Raw genomic sequence first — 24655 nt, forward strand, 5'->3', positions numbered from 1 at the left:
TGTAACTCGCAAGCGCCATCACCCTAGCCGCGAGTTTGTAAACTAATTTTAACATGGACTGATCGGCGGGAATTACAACCGATCATGAGTGCGTCGACTGAACATAAATGTATTTGTAGTCAACTATAAGTGCAATAGTTTTATCCATCTCCCTGAAACGCACATCACTTTCGGTCACAAAAATTGATTTGGCCAAAATGAAGTATAAAAGTGAACTCTCAAAATGATTGTCAATCCAAGCATCATTAAATCTTTTACAAACATTTACCAGTATCCGGTATGCTGTATTGTGCATATTCCCAGTAAGATTTAAATTTTGTAATAGACATTGCAGCACACCTTAATCATCGTTAAATAATCTTTTATTGCTGTGCTCTCAAAAATTAATTAGTCAATATAAGTATGTGATATACGAGCAGTCTTACGAATCTCTTACTCATTGCTATATAGTGGCAAATGCCTAAGATATCCATATGATTGAATTATTTGACATCACACAGTAAAGCAGTTCCTCGCATTATCCAAAAGTCTGGCGGTTTAGATGTTTGAAGCCAAAGAGGAGTCACCAATAAAACATATGTTCGCATCGGTTTCTTGTATACAGGACACTGTAAATATATAAAATGTGACATGATAATTATCTTAAAAGGTCTAATATAAATCTACAAAGTTCCTTCGTTTTCGATCAATAAATAAAAGAATGATAACAATTCAATATTTCGTTTTGATTTTTCTACATTTATTAGTTGTAGGTCAATATATAAATTGATAATGAATCATTGCTCGAGAAAAAATAATTGATTTTGTATACTTAATATACACCCACCTGATACAATTTCGGACTTTTGTCTGGTGTATTATATAATGCAAATATGTGTATAACTGGCATGAGGACACACAACACTTTATTTGCAGCTTCGCACAGTTTGTTATTTCTTTTGTCCCATCCAGCTCCTTCCAAGTAAAGTCCATAGACATAAACTCCTTCCTGTTCATCGTAAGACAAGTTTAATAGTAATATACTGCAGAATAATAATTTTTTGTATAAATAGGTACACACAAGAGGAGGAACTCGTGTTTCTTCACGGGTATGTCGTGTGACTTCGTTGTGTAAAGTGACATTATCTAAAGCCCACCCAGGATGAGCTCGGGTTACTTCTTGTTTCATTGCAGTTAAGAAGCCTAGGAATTCAATTTTTAATCCAATGAAAAATACGCATTTGCATATTGTAGAAATGAAAACGTGTTAAAACATACCTTGTGGATTGAAAAATCCTGTCATCCAAAACTGGCAAGGGCGACCAGTGAAAAGCCAAGTCGAAAACTGCTGATTTCGTTCCAGTAATTCTGTAAACCAAAATCCTATTGTAGAAGATTCCCAAGATTTGTCTCTCCACAGTTTGGGGACTCGGGCGTCATATATATTATCCAGAGCATCCCTTAGCGTCTATAAAGTTTGGATATTAGTAAATTTATCACACAATCAGATGATAGAATAATTTACACATTTTCCTTTAATAACCATTTTCTTCAAAAATCATATGCGAAAAACTCATTTCAAAGTAATTCAACAATGATTTAAAAAGAGAAAAGCATACCTCATTCATAATTATAATACCCTCTAGAGCCAGGACTAGATCTTTTAACATTACTCGGACTAATTTGATGACTTTTTGCATGCGATCTATCTCTTGTTTCAGGAAAATATTCATGGAGGCAGTATGACCCATTATTTTTAGTCTGGAATGGAACATATTCTATTAGTTATTTAAGCATTCATACCTTTAAAACTGTACTATTTCATTATCAGTAAAAATGAAAGATTTAATTAAAACAATGTTTAAAAGTGTTAACATATCATTGAATTAATTACTGAAAAGCACTTCTACCTCGTTGATATTTTGAATTGAAAACTTAAGCCTGTGACAACAGACAAATCAACAACAGGCAACGCTTACTTATAAACTTTGTGTAGCAACGTAGCAATAGAAGTTAGAAGGAGTTAAATAAAAGTCATAATTAACCTTTCTTTCACTTGAAATGGATCATAGTCAGGGGGTAATTTATCCAACATTTCTTTAGCCAGCTTCATCACCACAGATTCTCTAGACTCACCACCTCCACCACCCGATTCTTTGGGTTGTACCGAGATGATGGTGTCTAACACATCCTGAGTAGCACTACTCTGGTGACTAAAAAAGTTAATCGACAAAAGTGACATTAACAAGTGGTATGTGCTTGATGCGTTATTATGTTCGTTAATCACCCGGAATCTGATTTAATTATTTAATAATAACAGCTAATATGTCATAATATTATGTATATGTATATTAGTAAGTTTATAATGCTGTGATACGTGCGACTAAGAAAGTATATAAATCTGATATTCATTCCATAAGAATAATATAATAAATAAAATACTCTTAAGTTATAATTTAAACAAACGACAACATACGTGATATCAGCATTTGAATGTAGACCGTATGCTTGCGGTGGATCTATTGGTGCCATGGCCTCAATGGCTTTCAAATATTCGGAAACTAATTTGTACCAAAGAATTGGATAGCCTTTATGGAAAACGAACCCCTCGTTAAACATGCCTTCAAAAAACCATACCTTTGCAAAGGTATTCAGCAGTCTTTTATCATAATCATCTGTGACCCGACCACCGTACTGGACTTCCCCAATCATGTACCTGTTTTGTAAATTAAACACAAAGTAAAAGTAGTCTGGTATATAATTAATATAGATGACGCAATAATGTCAAAAATTACCGGACGGTAGACCAGCTTATACCACGTTTGGCATCATAATCATTGAAATGATTGTTCATGAACATACAAGATGCTAGCCAATCGGCAGAATTAAATTCATATGGTATATTCCAACCAAGAGGTCCGAATTTCCGACGTTCTTGAACAACAGTATGTAAAAACGAGACTGCATAAATTAACGGTATATATTGTGCAACGTCACACTGATCCAACATATCCTGATTCATACCACTATAAGTCGCAAGGAGTCCAGCGCGAATACCTTAGAATTAAGTGAATTTGAAATGAAAGTATCTTGAATCAATTCTAAATATTATCAAGAGTTGATTGGATCTATATTAATACCTTGGGGTGGTTCATTAGTGAACTTAATTGACATTTGCAAGAGAGAAATCGGAAAATCATTATGTGGTTCAGTGGTAATCCATATTCGAAAGTCTGGATGCGGTGATTCCATATCTGTTATAAAGTTGACTAGTTCAGCCATGTATTCCAAACCCAAGTGGCAATTTTGACACAGTGCCCAGAAGCCCTTTATCAACATCAAGATTTATGGAATATTATAACATTGCAGTTTGAAATAGTTATAGTATATGATTAAAATGAATGCCTTTCACCAATTTTTGTGAAACATTTTTAAAGCAAAGACGGAAAATTGACTAATGTATAGAATATTCGGGAGATGAATATCGGTATAGAATATCGGAAATAAATTGCATATTTAGAAGTTGGAGAAGAAATATTCGAATTAACATATAGATAAAAGGGCAAACAAATAACGGTTAATTAAACATACGCATTCTAACAATAGACATACTTCAGTTTTTGCGCTGTTCATTAACTTTCGAGCGTGAACTTCTTGTCCCTGTCCCATCGAAATACTCTTGCAAACAATATCCATTTTTTTCGCAAGTTGTTCAATGCTTGGAGTAGGATCTGATCCCATGCTCAAAAAGCAAACCATTGGAGTATTTGGCCGAGATTCTGCATGCATAATATCCCAAAGTGTAATTACTGGTTCTGCATATTTGGATCCCAGAGAAGAGGCAATATACTTGCGGGATTGCGTTAATGTTCGATCCATACACCATGCTCTGCAAATTGTATATTGGAATAACCAGTATCTTATTGGTAATACTTCAAACACGTCAAGAGAGTGAAATGCTCAATTACCTAATCATAAGTAGACGTCGGAAGGTATCTAATGTGTTATAGCCATCTGGAATCACTTCTTCTTCAGGTGCCTCTTTGTCAAACCAAAACTTCCAAACCTTTTCGGATGCAGGAATCTGCGATACTATATATTGGAACTGTCTCAATCCTGAAAGCGCTACCAAATTCAACCATGTCACATCAGTAATCCACTTGCAAGGCTTTGGGGCTACTGCATTCAAATCAAGTGCTGCACCGCCTTTTATGAAATATTGAAATTCATCGTAGCTGATGGCCCCCCTTTGTAAATCAATTTTCAGTGTCATCAGTAAAACGAACATGTACTTATGATTTTCGTAAAGCCCGCGAGCTTTATATTTACAGATTTCGAAAGTGAGATATTCTATTATGAAATTGATTCTCCTCTGGTTGATTGGACTTTTTTCAGACCTGAAAATAAATGGAATGTGGGAGAATTAATGCTAGGCAGAGTAATGATGTGCGTGACCAAATAATAGTTCATTTTAAGACTTAGGTAGGATTTACGACAGCTGAGCATTAGAACTTCAAGTTTCGCAGTTATCGGCCTCTATGTATCTCACCTAGCCATGGAAATATCAAAGCGTTCTAAAAATTGGGTCAGTGCAGTTTGGTACATGCAATTCACTTGTGCCATATCGCACACTAAGAAGTATAAAACACTGCCACGTGTAGCTACAGGCCTAAATTCTTCTCGGGCTGCATTTATTTTAATCTCTGTGTCCCTAGCAATGTTCAATTTTTCGTTTACTTCTGCTGCAGTTTGTTTTGTAGAATTTAATACCGACATTAATTCCACATCTTCGATGAGCGATCCCTTTTGAAAAAGAATGAATTATTATTACTCACTTCAAGCAAACTTCAAGGACGAATAAAAAAAACTATATACCTGCACAGTTGTCAACTTTTGGAGCAAATTTTCTTCCAGCTCCTTTATCTTCCGTTTATTACTGGTTACATCTGTAATTAGCTGTGTTCTTTCGTTTTCAAGCTCCCGTTTCTCAGTTAATATAACTCTTCCTAAAAGCTGATCTTCTAATCCTAAAGTTTGAAACAATTTAATTTTTGCAACAGTGCGCGTAATATTTGGTCTTTCACCTCGATATCAGGGTGTGAAATGCTAGTTTTCTCAACAGTGTGCGTAAAATTCGATTTTACAACTTACAGGCGTAAAATGAAAAATTCAGTTCCTCACAATATTCATGATACGTAATAGAAGACATAGTTTCGTCCGTTTCCATTTTCATGCAATCAAAACATTTGATGATGTTCAAACAGTTGTACGAATTAGTGTTTTTTTATTTCATAATAAAGTTTCATACGCTGCTTTATCCATGCATGAGGTAGTGAATATGACGTAAGCATGTTGGATTTAGCTCATGTTGATTTTTTTTTAATCGATTATATATTGTTGTATGATTTAATATCAAATCGAATAATATGACAATCTCTGAATTTTTTTTTGCAAATTAATATTTTTGTTTTTTTCTACATAAAGAAAAAGGAATTCCGGAAATACGCGTAAAACCGAATTTTTGTGGAAGGTTTAAAAAAAAGTGGTTTTTCAAGAAACAAAATCGCTTCAACTGCGTACAAAAGTCATTTAAAAAAACTTTTTCTATGTTTTTTTTTGGTTCACATAAAATAAAATTACATGAAAATTGAGAATCTTTTTTGATTTCTTCCAGACAAAAATTACGAGCTGTATCTTGTACATAAATTGGACACTCCAGCGGCGAGGCGCTCTACGAATCTATTTATAACTTGGCTTATAATACATTGTTGGACATTGTACAATTTTTATTTAATTCAAATACACACAAAACTATCCCCAAAAGTTCATTTCACCAATTGATTTTTTTCCCGTTTTACAATGCTTCGCGAAAACGGCTTAATTCGCGCCGTCTAATTGGCCCGCAGGCCTTAATATTTGTAATTTTTTTTTTTTTCATATAAACGTCAGTATTTTTCTTATAGGCATGTTTCAACACCTCAGGGGTGGCTTCCCCCCCAACACCCATACCAACGCTTGCAACCCTGGACCCGCTCAGTTGCGTCCAGCCCACACCCCATTTCTTATAGGTATTGTTTGCTGATTTGTTGCGGTATAATTTACTGTATACATGACCGAATTTTCTGCACACTGTTGCAAAAAATAGCGGATGCAATTAAATCGTTGAGTCGGTCCGGTTTGTATTCTTGTAAATTGCAATCTAGATATTGATTGTGCTGAATCGGGATGTGACACTAAATTGATCATTCTCCGAATGATGGTTTTCGGTGTCGACTGTTATGTGATTGAATGAATTGTGAGTAAATAGATGGTCCTGAAACTAGCAGGTTATTGGCAGCAAGTAATACAGGCGGAAAGGTTCTATGGGATGAAAAAACGCTGAAACTTGGTAGTATTATAAAGGGAACTCTTTCGAATACATTCTTTGATATTTTATCGTTTGCTCACTTTCTGAAAGTCTTCCAGGCATATTACCTGCTGGATGTTACCTCCTGGTTTCAGGGCCATAGTAAATAGGTCTGCATGTATATTATACCTTTCTGTGTAACGGTAAAATCAATTATAGAAGTACGTGCAGAGATTTCCGGAGTGTAAGATGGATTTGGAAGCTTGGTCGTTATATAAAGTCTAAAATGATCATTAACATCTACTTCTTTGTCCCCAAGTTTCACCTATTCAGAACATTGACTATTAGGAATTCCCATGGATAAGCTATTGAAGAATTACTGAATTTAATAAACAATGAACAAACATTTTTTTGAATATTTAATTGAAAGTAAATGAAGATTTACCTTTAACGAGGAGCCAATTTTTATAAAGTTTTTTTCCAATAAATTGTCTAATACTGGATCCAGCTCTTCTGATACATCTTCTATGAGTAATGGACGTCCAAGGGAAACACAATCTTCCACATGAGTTCTGAAGTACTTCAGAGAAAGTAGTGTCACCTATTTTTTTTTTTTAATTTATGTTATTTTATTTTTTTGAATAATGGTAAATTAAATATGTAACCAGATCTATCTTTCGTAGCAGCAGAGGTGATGGCTATAATATCAATACTAATGAAATAATCTCAATAGTATTGTTATACATACATCATTAATGCATCAAATATATGGTTTTGCCATAAAAGTTTATCTCTTAGCTTACCTGTAATTCGAAGTCTTTTTCCTTATTCTTTATCCATGATTTGCCTTGTAGTTGCGGATCAATCAGTAGTGGATACCTGGTAGATTTTGTGACTATTATACCGTTTTGTATAGAAAGTTCATCATTGGGTAGACCTTGAAGATTCCATTCTCCTGTCTAACAATATCGATAAGCAATATTAGGGGTTTTTAATTAAATATTACAAGTAACAAACTTCCAAAATCCCAGATGTGTGATTTGATTTTGAACACTCTATTTGTATCAAAACATACATGTATCTCTGAATAGAATGCGTTACCATAAAGAATGAATTAGACGATAGCATTGCGTATTATGATTTATCTGTCGAATTACGAATTACATTACGTTAACTAATTTGAAACGGTGATCTATTTCCGTTAATATTTAACAAACCGTAGCTGAATCTGTTAATGAATCTACGATGTTGATGGTCACTGAAACGGGGATCTTTCGGCTATGTAGAAACTCGAACCACTTCTTTTGCAAAAGAATTCGAAACTCTTGGTTGAATGGTCCACAATAGGATAAAAATCCTGTTAAAACAAGAACATCACCGACAAGTCTTTCCCGTTCTGATTTAAACGTTGCTAATTGATCTGTCCAACGTATTCTTTCTCCAGATAAACCATCAATCATGGCTGTTGCGGTATCCATTTTTGCTTGACATGCAGCGGCTTGGTCTACAACTTTCTACGTGACATGATATCAACATTATAACTTTGTTATTCATCACAACAAAGTAGTGAATCACTGTGTTCTTTGACAATACAGTGTTTAATTACTCTGAATATAAATCGTATGTAACATCAGCTTACTTGTCTCTCACTCATAGCAAAGTCGTATTCTTTTTGCACTACTTTCAAATCTTCATCTTTGGCTTTCAAAAGTTTTTCAGCTTCAGCCAAATTACGATTAGCTGTATCGTGTTTCCCTTGTTGTATGGCTAAATTAGCCTGTAGATAACAATGTTAGTCAGACGTTATTTCCGCCCATTTGGATTTCCAGTAATTATAATTACAGTAATACACTCTAACCATCTACTAAATATCTTAGGGTACTCATAACACTTTGCATTAATTTTACTTATGCTATACTTGCTTTCAAAGGAAGAACATCTTTGTTCACTGAATAAAATGTAACCATTGAAATAGTCCATTGAATCAATCCAGCAACATTTCCGCAAGCCTGTTTAGCTGCTTCATATGTATACATATGAAAGTTTAGATACGGTCGCATCAGATCAACAGTTTCACCATTAATGTTATCCTTTGGGAAATTTTGCAAGTTGAATAAGAAACGCGTATCAGCCATGACCTAGTGCAAAATACAAAGAATATTGGATAGCGGAACATTACAGTTAGATGAAAAATTTATATTTCGACTTTCAGCATTACTATACGACCTGCACAGCCTGTAGTCGATACAAAGCACAGGATGCCTATGACTGCAATAATTGAATATCAATGTTTACTCCTGTACCTTTAAAGCTTCACCCCAGGAAGGACATAAAAACTGTTTTTCTGGATCTGGTTTGACTGGTTCCAAACGTTTCCCAAATAAAATCAAGACGCAGTCCATAATAAGGGTGATGAGATATGGAGGTTTTCCCAACTTTCGTACTGTAGAGATATCACTACCTTTGATAGTCTGTGAAGCAAATATTTCATAACCAGTAGTCAGTACATAATCTGCTTTAGTAATATAACTATCTTTGCTTTTAACAAAAAGTAAAATTGTTAATCGATGGTGCGTGACAACGTGAAAATCACATAAAAATACCTGCAGTGCTGCTTCTGCTTCAGCAAGAGCAGGTTCAGCTGCTCTTAGTTTAACTTCTGCAATAGCTTTTTCTTTGGCAATTATTTTTAATAGAGCCTCAGCTGCATCTTTGGAAATTTGAACTTGTGCCTTTATTGTTTCAGCCTCTCGCTTCTTTTCATCGACATGTACTAAAATCTGCGAATAAATATCTCCATATAGACAGGTTCAGCAAATTTTTGAGAAATATAAACTCATCACAAATAACACTGCCAAACACAATAACTACGTATTTTCATATGCAATAAAAAATTTAAGTCAAATAGAGGGGATTTCATCAGGAAAAAAAAATAATTCATTAGCACATGGCTGTCAATTGGTAGGTGGTTATTTGAAAGTGCAAATATTGCAGACCTACTTCTTCTACTTGAGCATTTGATACAGCAATTTCAGCTTGATTTTTTTCCAGTACCAAACGCAAGTCATCTACTTGTGCTGTAGCATCAACTAATTTACTGAGCCCATTACTCATGCCAAAAGCAAGCGAATTGATGTTGTCCAAGCGCTGTTTATATATTATTTTGTATCCACCAATAAATGATAAAAATGATTTTGGTGTAACGTACGATTGCCGACGGAACCTGCAACGTTTGCATTCAATCTATTTACGTTAGTTGCTTACTTACATAATATAAAATTGATTTGATGTACACGATTTTCGTTGTATTGAAAAATTCGCATATCTGAAGCAAAAGCATGATTCCAAAAGTAACCAACTAAAATTGTGACCAAACCTATTGTAATATTCTACACATGTGTTAGCGACATCATCTTGCACATCACCCATCACTTGAATTATTTGTAGCTTGATTTCGGGGGTACAAATTATTTTGAAGTTACCCAAGAAATGTTCGCTTACTGCGCATAATGCATCCTTGGGCCACTTTGTGAACCAATTCATTGTGCAGCCAGATATAAGACCAGGAAATTTTAGAGATCTGGATCTGAATTTTTCACCCACCTAATGATAATAACAATAATAACAATAACAACAACAACAATAATAATAATGTGAAATTTCTTGCATAATTAAAAAAAAAAATAACAGTTACATATTAGTCTTTGAAATTTTTGTGATAAATCAATTGGAATAAATTGCAAACAACTGAATTCATCATACTGAAAACGAGAGTCACTCACCGGTGAAAAACATAGAACTACATGCAAATTATTTCGAGCACGTGATATAAAAAAGTCATATAGATTATCCTGTGTCGGTGGTCTCTTTGGATCCTCTTTTTTCATCAATGGTACTATATTGGTTAAAATTTCATCCAATTCATCTTTTGCAAATAAATTTGCTATTTCACCGACGCTGAGTACATTGTTTAAGTATTCAAGGAATGCTTCATCTTTGATTTCGTTGTCAGTGAATATAAATGTCAATCCCTTAGGACCTGTGCCTGCATCCCGATATAATTTGCGCAAGTCATCCATCAAACTACCGACATTATAACTCCTGTATAAATAAATAAAAGTATTGAATAATTCTGTAAGGACTTTATTACAGTGTTTGAGATATTTTGTTAGTCCTTCGTCATGTCCAATTATTGTACCTTGTTAATGTTATTTGAAAGAAATTGAATCCAGCTATAAAGGATGAAAGACGTGTCAAACTTTGTTTCCCTGAGCCTCCTACACCAACAAGCATTGCATTTCCTCTTGGGACTCCGAGAATTCTTGATATTCTTATCAAATGCACCAGAGCATCGTGAAAGAATACCATATCAAGCGTCATGCCACGGACATATTCATTGAATAGATCCATATTTTGGTGCACTTTTGCAATCACAAATTCGTAGCTGCAGTAATCATCGTGAGAATGTGTAAAGCCGTATAATGATCAATTATGAGATAAGTCTAAATCAACTTAAGCTATTCGTATTCATTCACCTTGGTATTTCCTCGTATATTTTAGGTGTTTCGATAACAAAGTCCTCTGGTTCATCACCGGTCGGATCAGGAGCCTCTCGTAAAAAGTCGACGAAGTAGGTTTCGGCACCTGAATAATGTTTATAATCTGTTCCTAACAATTTTTCTGCTGTCTTGCGCATAGTATTTTTGAACCACTCTTTATCAGGAAAATTTGTGAATCTGGAAAAAAATGCCACCAACTTGACATTTTTAATTATTTCTCCATCAACTTACAATTTGATATAATTATAATTATCATGATATATTTTCACATTTTTACCATCAATTTACATAATGGTACAAGATGATCTTACCGATCAGATATGACACGTGTACACTCATGATCCCACAACTTTAACATCATTTTAATAGAATCACACTCTGCTCCTTCTATGCGTAATATTCCTTCCCAGATCCGTGAAAGATCTCGCAAGTTGAACACATAATGAAACTTAGCTGGTGTGGGTAACATTTTGATTTTAGTTTGCTGCCATAATACACGCGTCAAGGGTATCAGTTTTGGGAGGAAATTCACAATAATTTGTGAAAATCTGGTCTCACAAAAATATCCCTGTCCAATTGAACCTGTAAATTTGAAATACATCTGTGCTCAAAACTTGCTAGTAATAGTTTAAGTCTTAGAAACAAAAATAGTCAATAATGCTGTACTTAAAAATATTACCATATGTTGTAAACTGATTTTCTACACTTACTAAAAATAGTGTCCATAGATTTATTTGATGGCAGAGTACAGTTAAATATACAAAACTGTCTCTTCAAGCGAGGGGGAACATCATTGCGCCCACCTCCAGGGTGAATCATAGCAGCGAGAAGCATAATATCCTGAATTGTAGAAAATTCTCCAGGTTTGTCCAGAGAATAGAACCCCCCACATTCCATTATTTGACGAACTATTTCGTTTGTGATTTGATCACCCCATTCATTTATCACGGGCATGTTGATATCATCAATAAAAATACTCATTTTTCTTCCACCAGGCGGACCATATGTGCTTCCAACTCGTTTTTCTACGTAACTTTCAAAAATACGCTGAAAAATGTTTTTGCACCTCTGTAACACTGATATTGCTTTAAGGAGAAATCATTGTATGTATTCTAGATGACATTACCTGTACCATGTTGGGAGTAGATGCAGAGGAGAAATTGAAAAATTTGTTCAAATGATACTCTGGGTCATGTCTTGCCATGTAACTTTTAATCATAACCGTTTTTGCAGTCCCTTGTTCTCCTGAAAAGATGAAAGAACAATCAACATAATTTTTTTCAGAGAGACCCATTCAATTTGATCCCTAAAATCAAAATTAAATCACAGAGACTATTATTTCTAGTGAACTCTTAATTTGTTCAATGAAAGCAAATATGATAATCACCAATCAAAAGTACTGCCTTCTCTTGTCTTGCTATGAGATCTATGAGGTAAGCAGTTCTAACATTATCGACATTGGGTACGAGAATAGAGTAATAATCCAGGACAGCATCATCAGGGTATTCGAATTTCGGAACTCGACTATTCCAGTGAATCCATTTCCCTTTTTCAGATACTAAATATTCAAATATTGTCTCATCCTCCTGAAAATTGATATTAATTAATTTTACATTAGGCAATTAGTTTTAGGCTTGTCACAGCAAACTTTCCATGCATTTTGGCCAATCGCACTTAGATTCGTGTAATACTAAAAACTCTTCCAATGCTGCTCTATCATCAAGCTCAAGCACTGCACCCAAACTCCACATTAGAGCGAAAAGAAATAATTTTTCAAGATGTTGTTCAGATAATGTTTCTATAAAAGAAAGATTCAAATACGATAAAACTATTTGATTCAATGTAAATAAAACTACAGGCAATGATTCTGCATAAGTGTATGACTGAATTTGAACTGTGTATTTCAACTCTGATAATTATGTGATTTGAAGACTTGTATAGACGTAATTTTTACTTGTTGGATCCACATCGTGGCTGAGCAATCCTTCGAGTAAATCCGTACACTGTCTAATATAAATTGCTTCTAACAGAGCCATTTTAGCATGCAACTTGGTTTGGACAAAAGTGTGTGAATCCCCATACAATTTTTGAAACAATGGTCGTAGCACTTCTACTTCATAAGACTGGCGTTTTTTAAACCATCCCTAAACATTTAAAAACACCGATTATTTAATTGTCCAAATGACACCTTCGAAATATCAGTCGATTGCAGTAAAAAATCATCTGTCACGACACTAACGACTTTCTGCTTATCCAGTTAGTATTGTTTATCAAGAATAAGTCACACAATTTTATTAAATTTTCAAATTATTTTCACATACTTCTAAAAATGGAATCCATTGCAATACTGATGCACTGACAAATACCATTCCCATTCGTGAAATAGTTGCTGGTGATGCATTATCAACATTATCTGGTTCAAAAACAAGCTTGCTATTGGGGGCCATTATAATACGGTCACCATTAGCCAAAGTTAGCGTTTTATTATCATCCAGGACAGAGTTCAAGTTTTCAATCCAGACTGCATCGACCGGACCATCTAATACAATCCATAAGTTGTCTGTTTTTTTAATTTGTGTAGACCTCCGCCATAGGGTAGAAAATATTCCATCGGTCCAGTCGTTTGTTGCAACATCTAGTCTTCCAAACATTTGGGAAGCTGTTATAGCCTACATCACAAAATAAAAAGATTTTTTTTAATTGACATGAAAAATCATACTTCAACCATGAAAATTAACTGATACAAAGAAATTTCTGTATGTGTAAAATTCTTTCGTTATTCACTGTGAATATTCACCTTGGGATTCATTCTGACTTCCTTATGAGGTGAACCTATGTCAGTCATTGCTCTCATTAAGGCCCACATGCAACGCGTTTTTCCAGATCCAGTTGGTCCAAGAACCATCAGGCCATGTCGAACGAGTGAAGTTTCATATAACTAATTGTTTAAATCAAACATTCCTTAATGTGACATAGTTACAAAATAAACATTTAATACTAATATAACAGATCTGACCTGAACAGCTTTTAAATTCCACTCTGGGTGATTGATTATGCCAAGTGCAGATGCTGCATTAGCAATTCCTTTTTGAAGGTCTTTGTATGTTTGTGTAGTTAATTTAATTCCTGGGAACATATCTTCAATCAATGACATGAACAAAGGTTCATCCTCATCAACTAACTTCGATAGATTCATATCTCTGCAAGCAATAAATTGTATTTGATTCATTCAATGATCATTTAATTTTTATTTACAGTGGATTGAATGGCTGACCTTAACACTCTCATTAGAGTAGTCTCTTCTGACTCGCCAGGATGTGCTCGTTTTTGAGCTCCAAGAGTCCGAAGACAAGACAATATATTCCGTAATCCAAAATCATAATGGACCTGCTTGCTCAGCTGTTCCTCACATAGTTTATATAATGTGAAAAATTTTCGTGACAAGAGTATGTTTTCCTTAAATCCGCATGCAGCAAGTTTGACACGCATTATTATCTGTGAAAATAATGTAAATTTTTCCTATTTGTTGTTGATGCGTAATTGGGACAATACTATTATACAAATTACAAATTTTTACTTGTCTGTCTGGAACCATCATTGCAACACTTCTGAATTGTATTTTCAAATTTTCTGGCAATTCCTGACGACCAGCATAACCAGGATTCATTGTTATAAATAATCCAAATTCATAGTCAATGCTGTAAGTTTCACCATCGCTGAAAAAATCATCTAAATTTTGTTACTGAAATAACAATAGCATACATGTATTCGTGTTAATTCCAAATAAATACATCAATTGAAAAGTCAATAAATAATGCCCGCATAAATTGTGTATCTTCACCAAGAAATTTGATTCTTTTTTCACAAAGAAGAAATTCTGATTGACAACACTGATGCATCAAATTCCTTTTTGATTGAACTCTTTAGTAAATACAAAGTATTCGTGACTAAATACCTAAAAAGAAATGTAGATCTCTTTTCTTTTCTACCTGTTAAAACAATAGCTATTTGTTGTGCAGCAACAGATAAAACAGGTAAATCGATACGATTGAATTCATCAAAGCATCCCCATGCACCAGCTTGGGCGAGACCCTATAAAGCCGAACTATAATGTGATCATCAAGAAACAATATGAGGATATTTTAATTATTAAAGAACAGATATTTCTAAATATATTTGTAACATCTGAAAGAAGAATGCTTATTTCAGAATTATTTCGTACTTTGAAAATACGACCAAGACCTCGGAAATCCATTTGATCTGAGCAGTTGAATACAACAACATATTTGCCTAAAGCTTTCCCCATGTCCTTAGTGGTCTCAGTTTTTCCAGTGCCGGCTGGGCCAGCCGGAGCCCCCCCAAAATTCATTCCTGCATAAAAATAGTAGATAAATCACAGTATAAAAGATTTGTTGGGCGATTCTAAGCTGATGGCAATCACAAGATTCCTGGCAAAATTAATATCATAAGTGAGTATTTCTATTTGTTTTTAGCTTAAACTCATCAGTTGTTTGTATAAATATAGTAAAGTTTTATTAAAAATTGTTAGCTAACCAACAGCCTGAGCAAGAGTTATATAGCATCTATCCGTCAATGGCGTTATAGCAAGACGATCTGTACAGCCCAGAAATTCGTTTTGATACGTGAAGTCTACATCAGTGATTCTAATTGGAACTTCTTCTGATTCCTCATCAAAGTAAAATCTTGCTTGTTTAAGCCATTCAAAGTCTTGAATATTTCGAATTCTAAGCCGACATAATTCATCGAAGATATCTCTGAAAAGTGTGACAATTGCTGATATTTATTTTAAATACGTCCGCCTGATTGTCAATCACTAGACAATACCATTTACATGTTTCCATAACTCATACCTTTGATGTACATGTATAGTTATCAAAGCTTCATATTTTGCCCTTGCGTACTTGGTAAGATCTTTTATAGTTACTTCAATAAGGCCATTGAGTAGATCCAAAAACCACTGATTAGTTTTTTTCATAACGTATTTATCTCTCTTAGCTGATATCATAGCAATTTCAGCATCTCGAGTCCATGAAACTTGAACAGCTAGTAAACCGACCTGCAAATTACTTTGACTGTACTATTTTCACATATTAGCAAAAGTATACCATGCGTATTTATTATCGTCAATTGATTCATTGGATTGATTAAGGTCCTTATGATATAATCTGCTGCCGTATTAGAAAGTTTGAGGAATTGTCAGCAATTTGAATTTGTCAAATGTGTTAAATATTGTTTTATCGATAAGTTACACATAGAATATAGCTCATCATATGTGAAGTATTTACTTGTAATACTGAATTATCGATTAATTGCAAAATTTCAGTATCAGGATTGTTGAGAAGCTGCAGTCCCTGTGCTATAACACTTCCTACAGATTGTTGATGCATTCTCAAAAGAGAATTTAACCAATTCTCTACTCCACCAGTACATGTCACTTCCTTTTCAAGAACTACTTTTTCGTTTTCTCTGGATAATATTGCAACAATCTTCTCGTACTCTTTGTCATGGAATTCTAACTGTTTAGAAAAAATTGTAACACTTCAGTAAATACAAATACAGTTACGATCTTGGTTCACTGTGATGCAAAAATCATCTACTTAACACAGACCATTGGCAAATCAAAGTCGAATTAACAAACAAGAAATATTATCTTATATTAATGGAAATAGATTGAGAAATTAAAATTACTAACTCTTCCAATATTATCGAAAAATCCGTCCAAATACTTTTGTATCGTATGGCAATCCGCAGCTTGGCCAAGAATTTCCAATAAACTTGGGTCTGATATGAAACAAAATCTTGGGAAAGTCACACGCTTCGTCTCTAGGTATCTGAAACATTTTAACTTGACACTAAATAGTCAGATCAACCAAGTTTTGATATAGGGATGATTTTAGACAGAGTAGCAAGTACACGAACCCGCTTAAGGATTTTTGACAAGATTCTAATTGTTCCAACAGATGTGGTAAGAACTGGCCCATTGTTTCATCACCGGTACATGTCTCCACTGCATTCAGCTTCTCATGAGCACGGTACATCAATTTGACCCAAGACTTATCGATGCTCTGAAATGCAAGATGATAAATATGAATTAGGTGTTTTATTATCACAATTTAGACTAGAGTCTCCTATATTCTTAATACGTTATTCCATTGACTTCAAACTTATTTTTAAATTATCTTTACAAATAGTACAGTTCCATATTAAAATGGAAATTTATCACATTTAACGTAAAAGCTAAAACTATTTAATTGTAAGGTAAATATGTTTTTATCCGTTAACACTTACACTGAATCTCTTAGCTTCAGCAGGTAACTGCTTTGATATATCTCCACCAATAAAAACAGCCTCCAGGTAAGCCCATAGATTTTGCACATTTATCCACTTTGATAATATTTCTGACGTGTTGCTCAATTTATACTGCCACAATTGGATTTCTTTTTTAAAAGGAGCATTGTAACTTGAACGTAAAAAAATCGTTTATAGTAGCTCTCAATTGTATCAGTGAGCGATAAAGCAAGAATATAATAATATAATCACTATATTGTGGCACGTACCGATTAGCCATTAACGAGCTAATAATCATCAAGCTATCTTCAAGCTGGGCTATTATTTCTCCAGTCTCTGTTCCTTTTAATTGTAGCTCTCCTCGTTGCTTGAAGTTTGAAAACTGCAAGTTCACTATTGACCAATCGGCAATAACTTGTTTCAATTTGCTTTCAATGTCCTTTTCTTTAACTGCACTGATACAGATATCCTGTGATAATAAACAAATTTTTCCTAATAGGTTGGTCGCTCTTTGCACATGGATGATACAGCTCGTTACAAAGAACTTTGTGGTTACAAAACTTAAAAGGACGCTGTAATCATCAATACGATGTGAAGATGAAAATACGTATTAATAAAAATGGTGGTTAAATTTGAAATCAAAATACCTCTACTTCATCTTTGTGCTTCAAAAGTGGTGCTTCCATTACATTTGCTAATGTGAATGATTCTGATTCAACATCAAAAAAGTAGTTACATGTCTTTGACATTCTCTCCCAGTGACGGTCTTTCATTGCTTTATTTGCCATCAACTCCAATAGTGGACAAGTTTCATTGAAATCGTCAATTTTTTTCTTCAAGTCAATAAATGCAGGCCAATCCTTCATGCCTTTGGGCAACTTGCGGCATCTGAAACAATTCCAATCTATGTAGAGCAGTCTTATTCACGAATCTGATGGACAATTGTATTATGAAAGTAAAGATGAATTTACAGACTTGTTCTGAAATTCAGCTAATTCAGCAATTATGATTTCGGTATCGATTTCAGACCAAGGTATTTCAAAATAACCATCAATAGCTCGCATGACTTGTAAATACAATCCATATAGCTTTTGTAATAAATTGAATTCTTTCTTCCGTTGTTGTAAAATTGGATATTCTGTTACGGCCATCCCAAACAGAGTTTCTCCACTACTATATGTTTCATATCTTTCCCATAATTCATCGAAACGAGCTTGGAATAGTATGACGCTGTAAATAAATTTAAGTCATTGAGCATGGCCTACAAACACTGTTTCCCAATTTTTATACATCTCCAATCTTACATATAAATTTCGAATAAATCAGTAAGGTCACACAAGCACAATGTTGAATAATTGATTCATATAGATCTCGATCTTTACCGATCGCTTGCTTCTTTTGCTGGGATTGATTCAACCATTGGACCATTCTGTTCAAAATCAATATCAAACTCCAATACATCGTTTTTGAACACAGCAACACCTTCGATCAGTTCTTGCCTCAGTGGTTCTTGCATTTCACAGATTGTTGCTTGAACATGCTTGGCCTGCAAGTTATTCGAGAGTATTACTAATAAATGTGTTGATTTAACATTAATTCTATGTCTCTACGAAAATAAAGCTATGTAAACACAATATTTACCCATCCGCCATTTAATGTGAGTATAAAAATCAGTACTTACTGTGGATAACATATTACTGAAATTATACCGTAGACTGTCAACTGTCTCAGACTCTTCTTTAGTTACATTTATGTTAAACTTTGCTAACAGGGCATAAGTTTCTTCAATTAAAATGAGTTCCATGTCTAGCGATATAAAGTCATCCCGAATCTCCCCGAGACATTTCATTGCAACACGCACATCCTCCAAATCTTTGATATTCCGAGAGAGAACTTTCTTTTTATCATTGACATACTCAGTTATTCTTTGTAATTTAGCCTTGTAAGTAGTAGACAATATCTTTCCCAAAGTTGATTTCCATGCTTTGGCTTCAACCAACAAAGCTAGCTTCAATTTATCTGTGATTTAGACGCAATTACATTTTGCAGTTCTTGATTTTTAAAAGTATGATACAACCGCAACATAATTGACGATGAGCATACAAATTTTGCAGACAATTTTTTAATAACTCAATGTTTTGGAGTCATGTAGGTTTACAAAAGGATATTCCACGTAAAGTAAAATACAAATGGAATTTCTTATCAATAGCTCACCCATATTGATTTGAATAGGCCCAATGATATGATGGTCTGGTAGCTCCATTATTTCTGTACAGATGTCATCGTATTCTATCAACTTTTCCCTTATTACCTGGGTTATAGGGTCAGCATCAACAAAACTTTGAATTTGTTCCACTCTGTCTTCAGCCCAAACATATGCATAGCGCAGATAAGACTGTGACAATAAATAATGTTTTCAACATATATTTACAACGCAACAGGAGAGAGAATGTTTCTCAAACTTTCAACCGGATACTCACGTTACCTTGGATAGCAATATCATCTTTTAACATGAATATTGCACCTTGCAAGCTCATTGAAATGCGAATTATTTCCTTATGATCAGCTACACTTGAATGGTAATTTTTCAACAGAGATTTTGCAGAGTCTGATAATGACAGAAATTAGTAATAATAATAAATAATCATTCCAAAGTCTGCTCGGGGCATTATTTGTTTCCAATATTGTTGATCAGAACTATTGATGAAAGTTTTAGATGGAATCTCTAATCGCAACTAAATTTCAAATTTCTGTGATATATACTTACTGTCTTCTATATCAATTCCAAGTGTGTTACGTCGTCTTGGAATAGCAGAATACCGCTGACCCCACATCACTATACTTTTGTGGGTCCCTATTAAGTTTGTAATGACTCTACTGAAATGGAGTTGTAATTCATCTATTGGAGGTACTATGATGATATTTGGTATTTGTAAAACGAATTGTGTTTCCATTAGTGGAGCTTCACCACCTTCTATATTTTCTCGAAGCAAGACACTAGAATCACATATTTTTTTCATATGATCACGTAGCATGTCACAAATATTTTTTGTTGCTTTTTTCTTTTACATGTAATTGAGTTTCATGGATTCAATTAAAATATTAAACGATATATTTATAAGTTAGCGAACCTAGAACTGCCTACTCTCTTCTTTAACAGATCCAGGGAACTTTTGGTAGTTTTAACTAGCGCCTCTATCAGTTTGCAATTGAAATATGCAAATAATTCCATGCAATCATTCTGTAGATGTTCAATATTAATTTTAGTACTGCGGTCAATGTGTCCGAACCCTGTAATTTATTTAACCATTATTATGACAAGAATTTCCAATAAAAATGATATGGAACTGATGTGATATCCTTATTTTTGGGATGAAGAAAGTAGATTGTTTTTTTATGATTTTTAACATAGCTTTATACCTGGTTCAAATGGTCCTTTAATCAATTTCGTTTGCGACCCGACTTGTTTTGTTACTTTGTCCGGGTCCATCCAATCATATTTGACATTGTCAATACTTGGGTCAGTTATCATTGCCATGAATTTGTTAATAATAGTTATAACAACTTTTTCAGCTGCTGCAGACTTAATTTCGAGTTCAGCTGCCATTATGTTCCGAAAAGCTAAATTATCTGATGAAAATTTTTCAGGCGATGTTGGAAAATTATACAGTTGAATGAGCTTAGACTCTGCTATAGATTCGAAGACTTCATCAACCCGTGCTTCTTTCATATCTTTGATTTCTTTAATCACAGTTTCGACTTCAGTTATAACATTTCTTATATCTGCGCACACTTGTGGAACTTTCAGCGATGCCCATGTAACGACAGACAGACAAGGTTGAAAAGCAGTTTCAAGCTTGACAAAACTTGGTTTGATCATGTTCAAGAAAAGTATTGGAACTGAACGCCTGTAAATAATTAGAAGAAAAATCAAAAGATAATAAAGATCGATAACATATGTAAAGTCCAACACTTTCAATTAATGAATTACCTGAGAGCATTGTTTAGTTCAACCATCTTTTTGACAGTTTCATAAGATGAGAAAAGTTTTTCTTTACAGAATGTTATTATTTGAATAAAATCTGGTACACTCAATCCGAAATTAGACATATGTTCAGATTCTTGGATTACTTCTTTGATATAAGGGTCAAAATTTAAACAGTACTTATTCGTTTTTGGGTGGCGTATAAGCAATGGTGAGGACAAAGCCAATCTGACCTATAATACGCAATTTTTCTTCAGTTTCAGAAGAATTTATAAAGTTATACATTGTGCGAAGAGTATTTCTCATAAACTTACAACGTCAGCATTGTCGTACCATGCTTTATGATATATCATTTCATAATGAATGAACACACTGATCAACGCATTGTATACTTTTATACACTTTTGCATTCTTTCATGCGTAATCACCCGAGGTCTAGTTTTGTATATCTCCATTGCACTTTCTATACGTTTATACAACTGCCGAATCCAATATATTCTACCTGATACAGGAGGGACATTCCACGGCAATGGGGGATCTAATCTATCTTCATTGTACCTATCTCGGGTTTCTTCAATCTCCCGTTGAAAAGATGTCACAAGCTCCAAGTATTTGCGATCAATTCGCAAACGACGAAAATGCAGTTTCTGGAACCTACAGATAATAGAAATTCTTCACATCAGTAAAACTGTCTTTCAATTCCTGAAATATGTTATACAAGCAAAATGGAGTGTATGTGATTGCTAAGAATGGTAGAACTTACCTGCCGACTAAGCGCAGAGCTTGAAAAATATTAGGAGCCTCTGATACAGTTTTGAAAAAGAATTCTCGCAATTCAATTTCTGTTTCAATAACGTTCTTTTTGAACTCATCATAGTCAGGGTCGAAATAAGATTTCCTATGATCTAATGGGTCGTATTGCTGACTTGCAATTTTCTTAAAGAAATTTGTGAACTTTTGAGCGAAAACATCGATTCCCTCAACAGTGGAACTGTGTAATACAGAATACGTAAGTGTTGTTTGTAGAACATCAATCAGCTAGAACAGTTAAACGAATGATTAATAATTATAAATAGCAGTTGAGTAAAATATATATACCAATATAGTATGACTATATATATATATATATACAAAGAACAAGGAACAAGGCTTACTCGACATCTTTACTTATAACAAAATATAGTTTTCCTCGAGAAATTGCTTGTAGGCATTTTGATTATTTTTAGCAGATTGTTATATGGTTTTAGTACAATGATTTTTAGCACATTTGCATACTTATACAATGATATCAAGTTTTTACTACTCTTAGAACTCACCTTATTTAACCTTATTTTGAAGGTATTGAATTTTCCGAACACATACATTTCGGATACTTCAAATGGTTTCTCATCTGGGCACGCTTTGACTTTTTTGCGCATTTCATCATAGCAGTCATGATAACATTGGTACAAAGTAATGCAGTCCTAAACATGATTGAAATTCATACAAGAAACCAGGTAATATTTTGACATGTAATACATCACGCCTGATTGTATATAATACTGTATAAGCAGTTTGTTCTATATTATTTACCGTAATCCTTGATATGATTGATTTTTTTTCATCATTCCAAACACTGATTGTGCCATTCTCAGTCAAATAAGATTTGCATGATAAAATCATTTGGTTTGTCATCTAAAATATACCAATCATATGCAACTGTTCTAATCAAGTTTCTCACGGGCAAAAGGTAGTAGGCATGAAAATAAGGTTTTGCTATTAATCACTAACTCAATTCATGTGAAAATGACTCATAAGTTTAACTTCACAGTTCCTGTAGAATATTTGAAACGATACATACCTTGACAAAAACTGCTGTTACCATTCGCCTGGTATTGAAAAACCGTGATGTTGCGTAAATCATTCTTATGGCATACATTAGACTTGGTAAATAATCACCAATTTTAGTTGGATCCAATCTGTACAAAGGCTGGGTGAATTTTTCCAATGCATATAAATACTTGACATTGTCTTGGGATAAAATTTGTACTGTGGTAACGTGGTTGTCCAATCTTTTCCATTTCTGTATGAATAAACAAAGAGTTGAGTGTGCTACAAAGTCCTAGACCTAAAATTAAACTAACATTAATGTTTAATTAGACTAGCAAAGGAAATCTTTCGCGGACACCATTGTTAGATCTATTTTTTGGTAGAATTTGTTTTTCAAACACATCCTGTTCTGTTGAATTAGATTTAATAGTTGCAACAAATCAAAATAATTTCCTAATTTCGCTGTTTTCAATCTGTGCGGAAATTGTGATTACCAAATTTAAAATTGAAACAAATATACCTTGACGAGCTTAGATTTTGAGTGAATTAATAGCTGAATGAACATTTGCGTATGCTGAGACTTAATGTGTTCGACAATAGAAGAAAATTGGGCCAGAATTCTTCGCCAATAGATGAGTTCTGCTGTAGGTCCGACGGTTTCAGTTTCTCTTCTTAGTTGCTGACTTTCAACTATTGCCTGTAGTAACAAACCAAATCTGATGAAGTCAGCTAATTTCAATTTTAAAATTGATCAACGATTATTACCACTGGACTAATGTATTATTTGTTATGTCACAGTGTTAATAAAAATATTCAAGCTTCCGTGTGAACACTTTTCAGGGAACAGTCATTTTCTGAATATCAATTTTCATGAACAATACGTAAAAACCTTAGAGTCTGCCCACTTTTGGATAATGTAGTCAACACTTTGAAAAGAAACCCTGATTTTTTCCGCCTTTTTGAAAACCTAGAACACTTTGAAAAAGTGTACAGACAAAAGGTGTAAAAAACTAATGTTCACACAGAGAGTTAATTTTGAGTAGATCTCAATTCAAATATACGTTTTTTTTTACCGATTCTTCTCTCGTTCTTTCTCTTTACCTTACGGATCATATGTTAGAGAAATGACGGATATTGTTTATCATGGTTGTACTCACATGTTCCATACTCGTCATCCACGTTCTTACGTTGTTCTCGACTTCAAGAACAACTTCGGCATTTTTCGTGTTGTTCATAACACTTTCTGGTGTTGACAGATATTCGTTATACAGTGTCCAATTAACGTCAAATTTTATAGCACCTTCCAAATCGAGTTTTGTCACTGGGAATGAAATAAGCACAGTCGTCAGTGTTGAGACCATGGCAGAGATAATAACGACATGTAAAGATTGCAAATTGAGGAGGTAAATTGCTATGTACTCACTGGATAAAAACTCGCAGAAATCTTTAAAGTCTCCTATAAAATTCTGTTTTATTTTCTGACCAGCTTCGCTCTTATTTAATTCACCCCAAAGTATGTTCGACGATATGGCTGGCTCATTCAATCGAGATACGAGTTCAGATATACCAGCTAGTGCACTTTTTGATACAGGATCAACTTCTGCATATGCATAATACGTTTCCTTATAACAAAATAAGCCAGATATTAGTGAAAAGATAAAGTTTGAA

The 24655-nt window shown here is 34.0% G+C and overlaps 1 protein-coding gene across 1 annotated transcript; it reads right to left on the reverse strand.

Annotated features, from left to right (window-relative positions):
• Positions 1-367: 367 nt before the first annotated feature.
• Positions 368-24655, reverse strand: LOC124413774 (dynein axonemal heavy chain 8). Its single transcript, XM_046894547.1, is given in 63 exon segments — positions 368-608; positions 827-988; positions 1061-1182; positions 1258-1447; positions 1599-1740; positions 2025-2192; positions 2456-2695; positions 2775-3036; positions 3120-3306; positions 3592-3868; positions 3948-4376; positions 4529-4782; positions 4855-5006; positions 6515-6650; positions 6771-6926; positions 7129-7284; positions 7543-7839; positions 7965-8102; positions 8248-8463; positions 8629-8796; positions 8929-9105; positions 9326-9548; positions 9702-9928; positions 10108-10426; positions 10524-10769; positions 10861-11061; positions 11196-11466; positions 11595-11931; positions 12011-12129; positions 12272-12682; positions 12839-13028; positions 13206-13553; positions 13682-13822; positions 13901-14084; positions 14159-14379; positions 14462-14600; positions 14840-14976; positions 15107-15255; positions 15439-15659; positions 15756-15961; positions 16191-16421; positions 16598-16736; positions 16825-16970; positions 17194-17365; positions 17463-17662; positions 17841-18081; positions 18169-18423; positions 18576-18739; positions 18875-19212; positions 19408-19588; positions 19674-19801; positions 19961-20190; positions 20325-20484; positions 20614-21101; positions 21185-21411; positions 21493-21832; positions 21942-22216; positions 22495-22641; positions 22751-22852; positions 23019-23240; positions 23508-23684; positions 24145-24308; positions 24411-24655. Coding segments are annotated over 63 exon segments (13173 nt in total). The 5' UTR covers positions 24412-24655; the 3' UTR covers positions 368-482.

Source organism: Diprion similis, chromosome 2, assembly GCF_021155765.1.
Source record: "Diprion similis isolate iyDipSimi1 chromosome 2, iyDipSimi1.1, whole genome shotgun sequence".
NCBI lineage: Eukaryota > Metazoa > Arthropoda > Insecta > Hymenoptera > Diprionidae > Diprion > Diprion similis.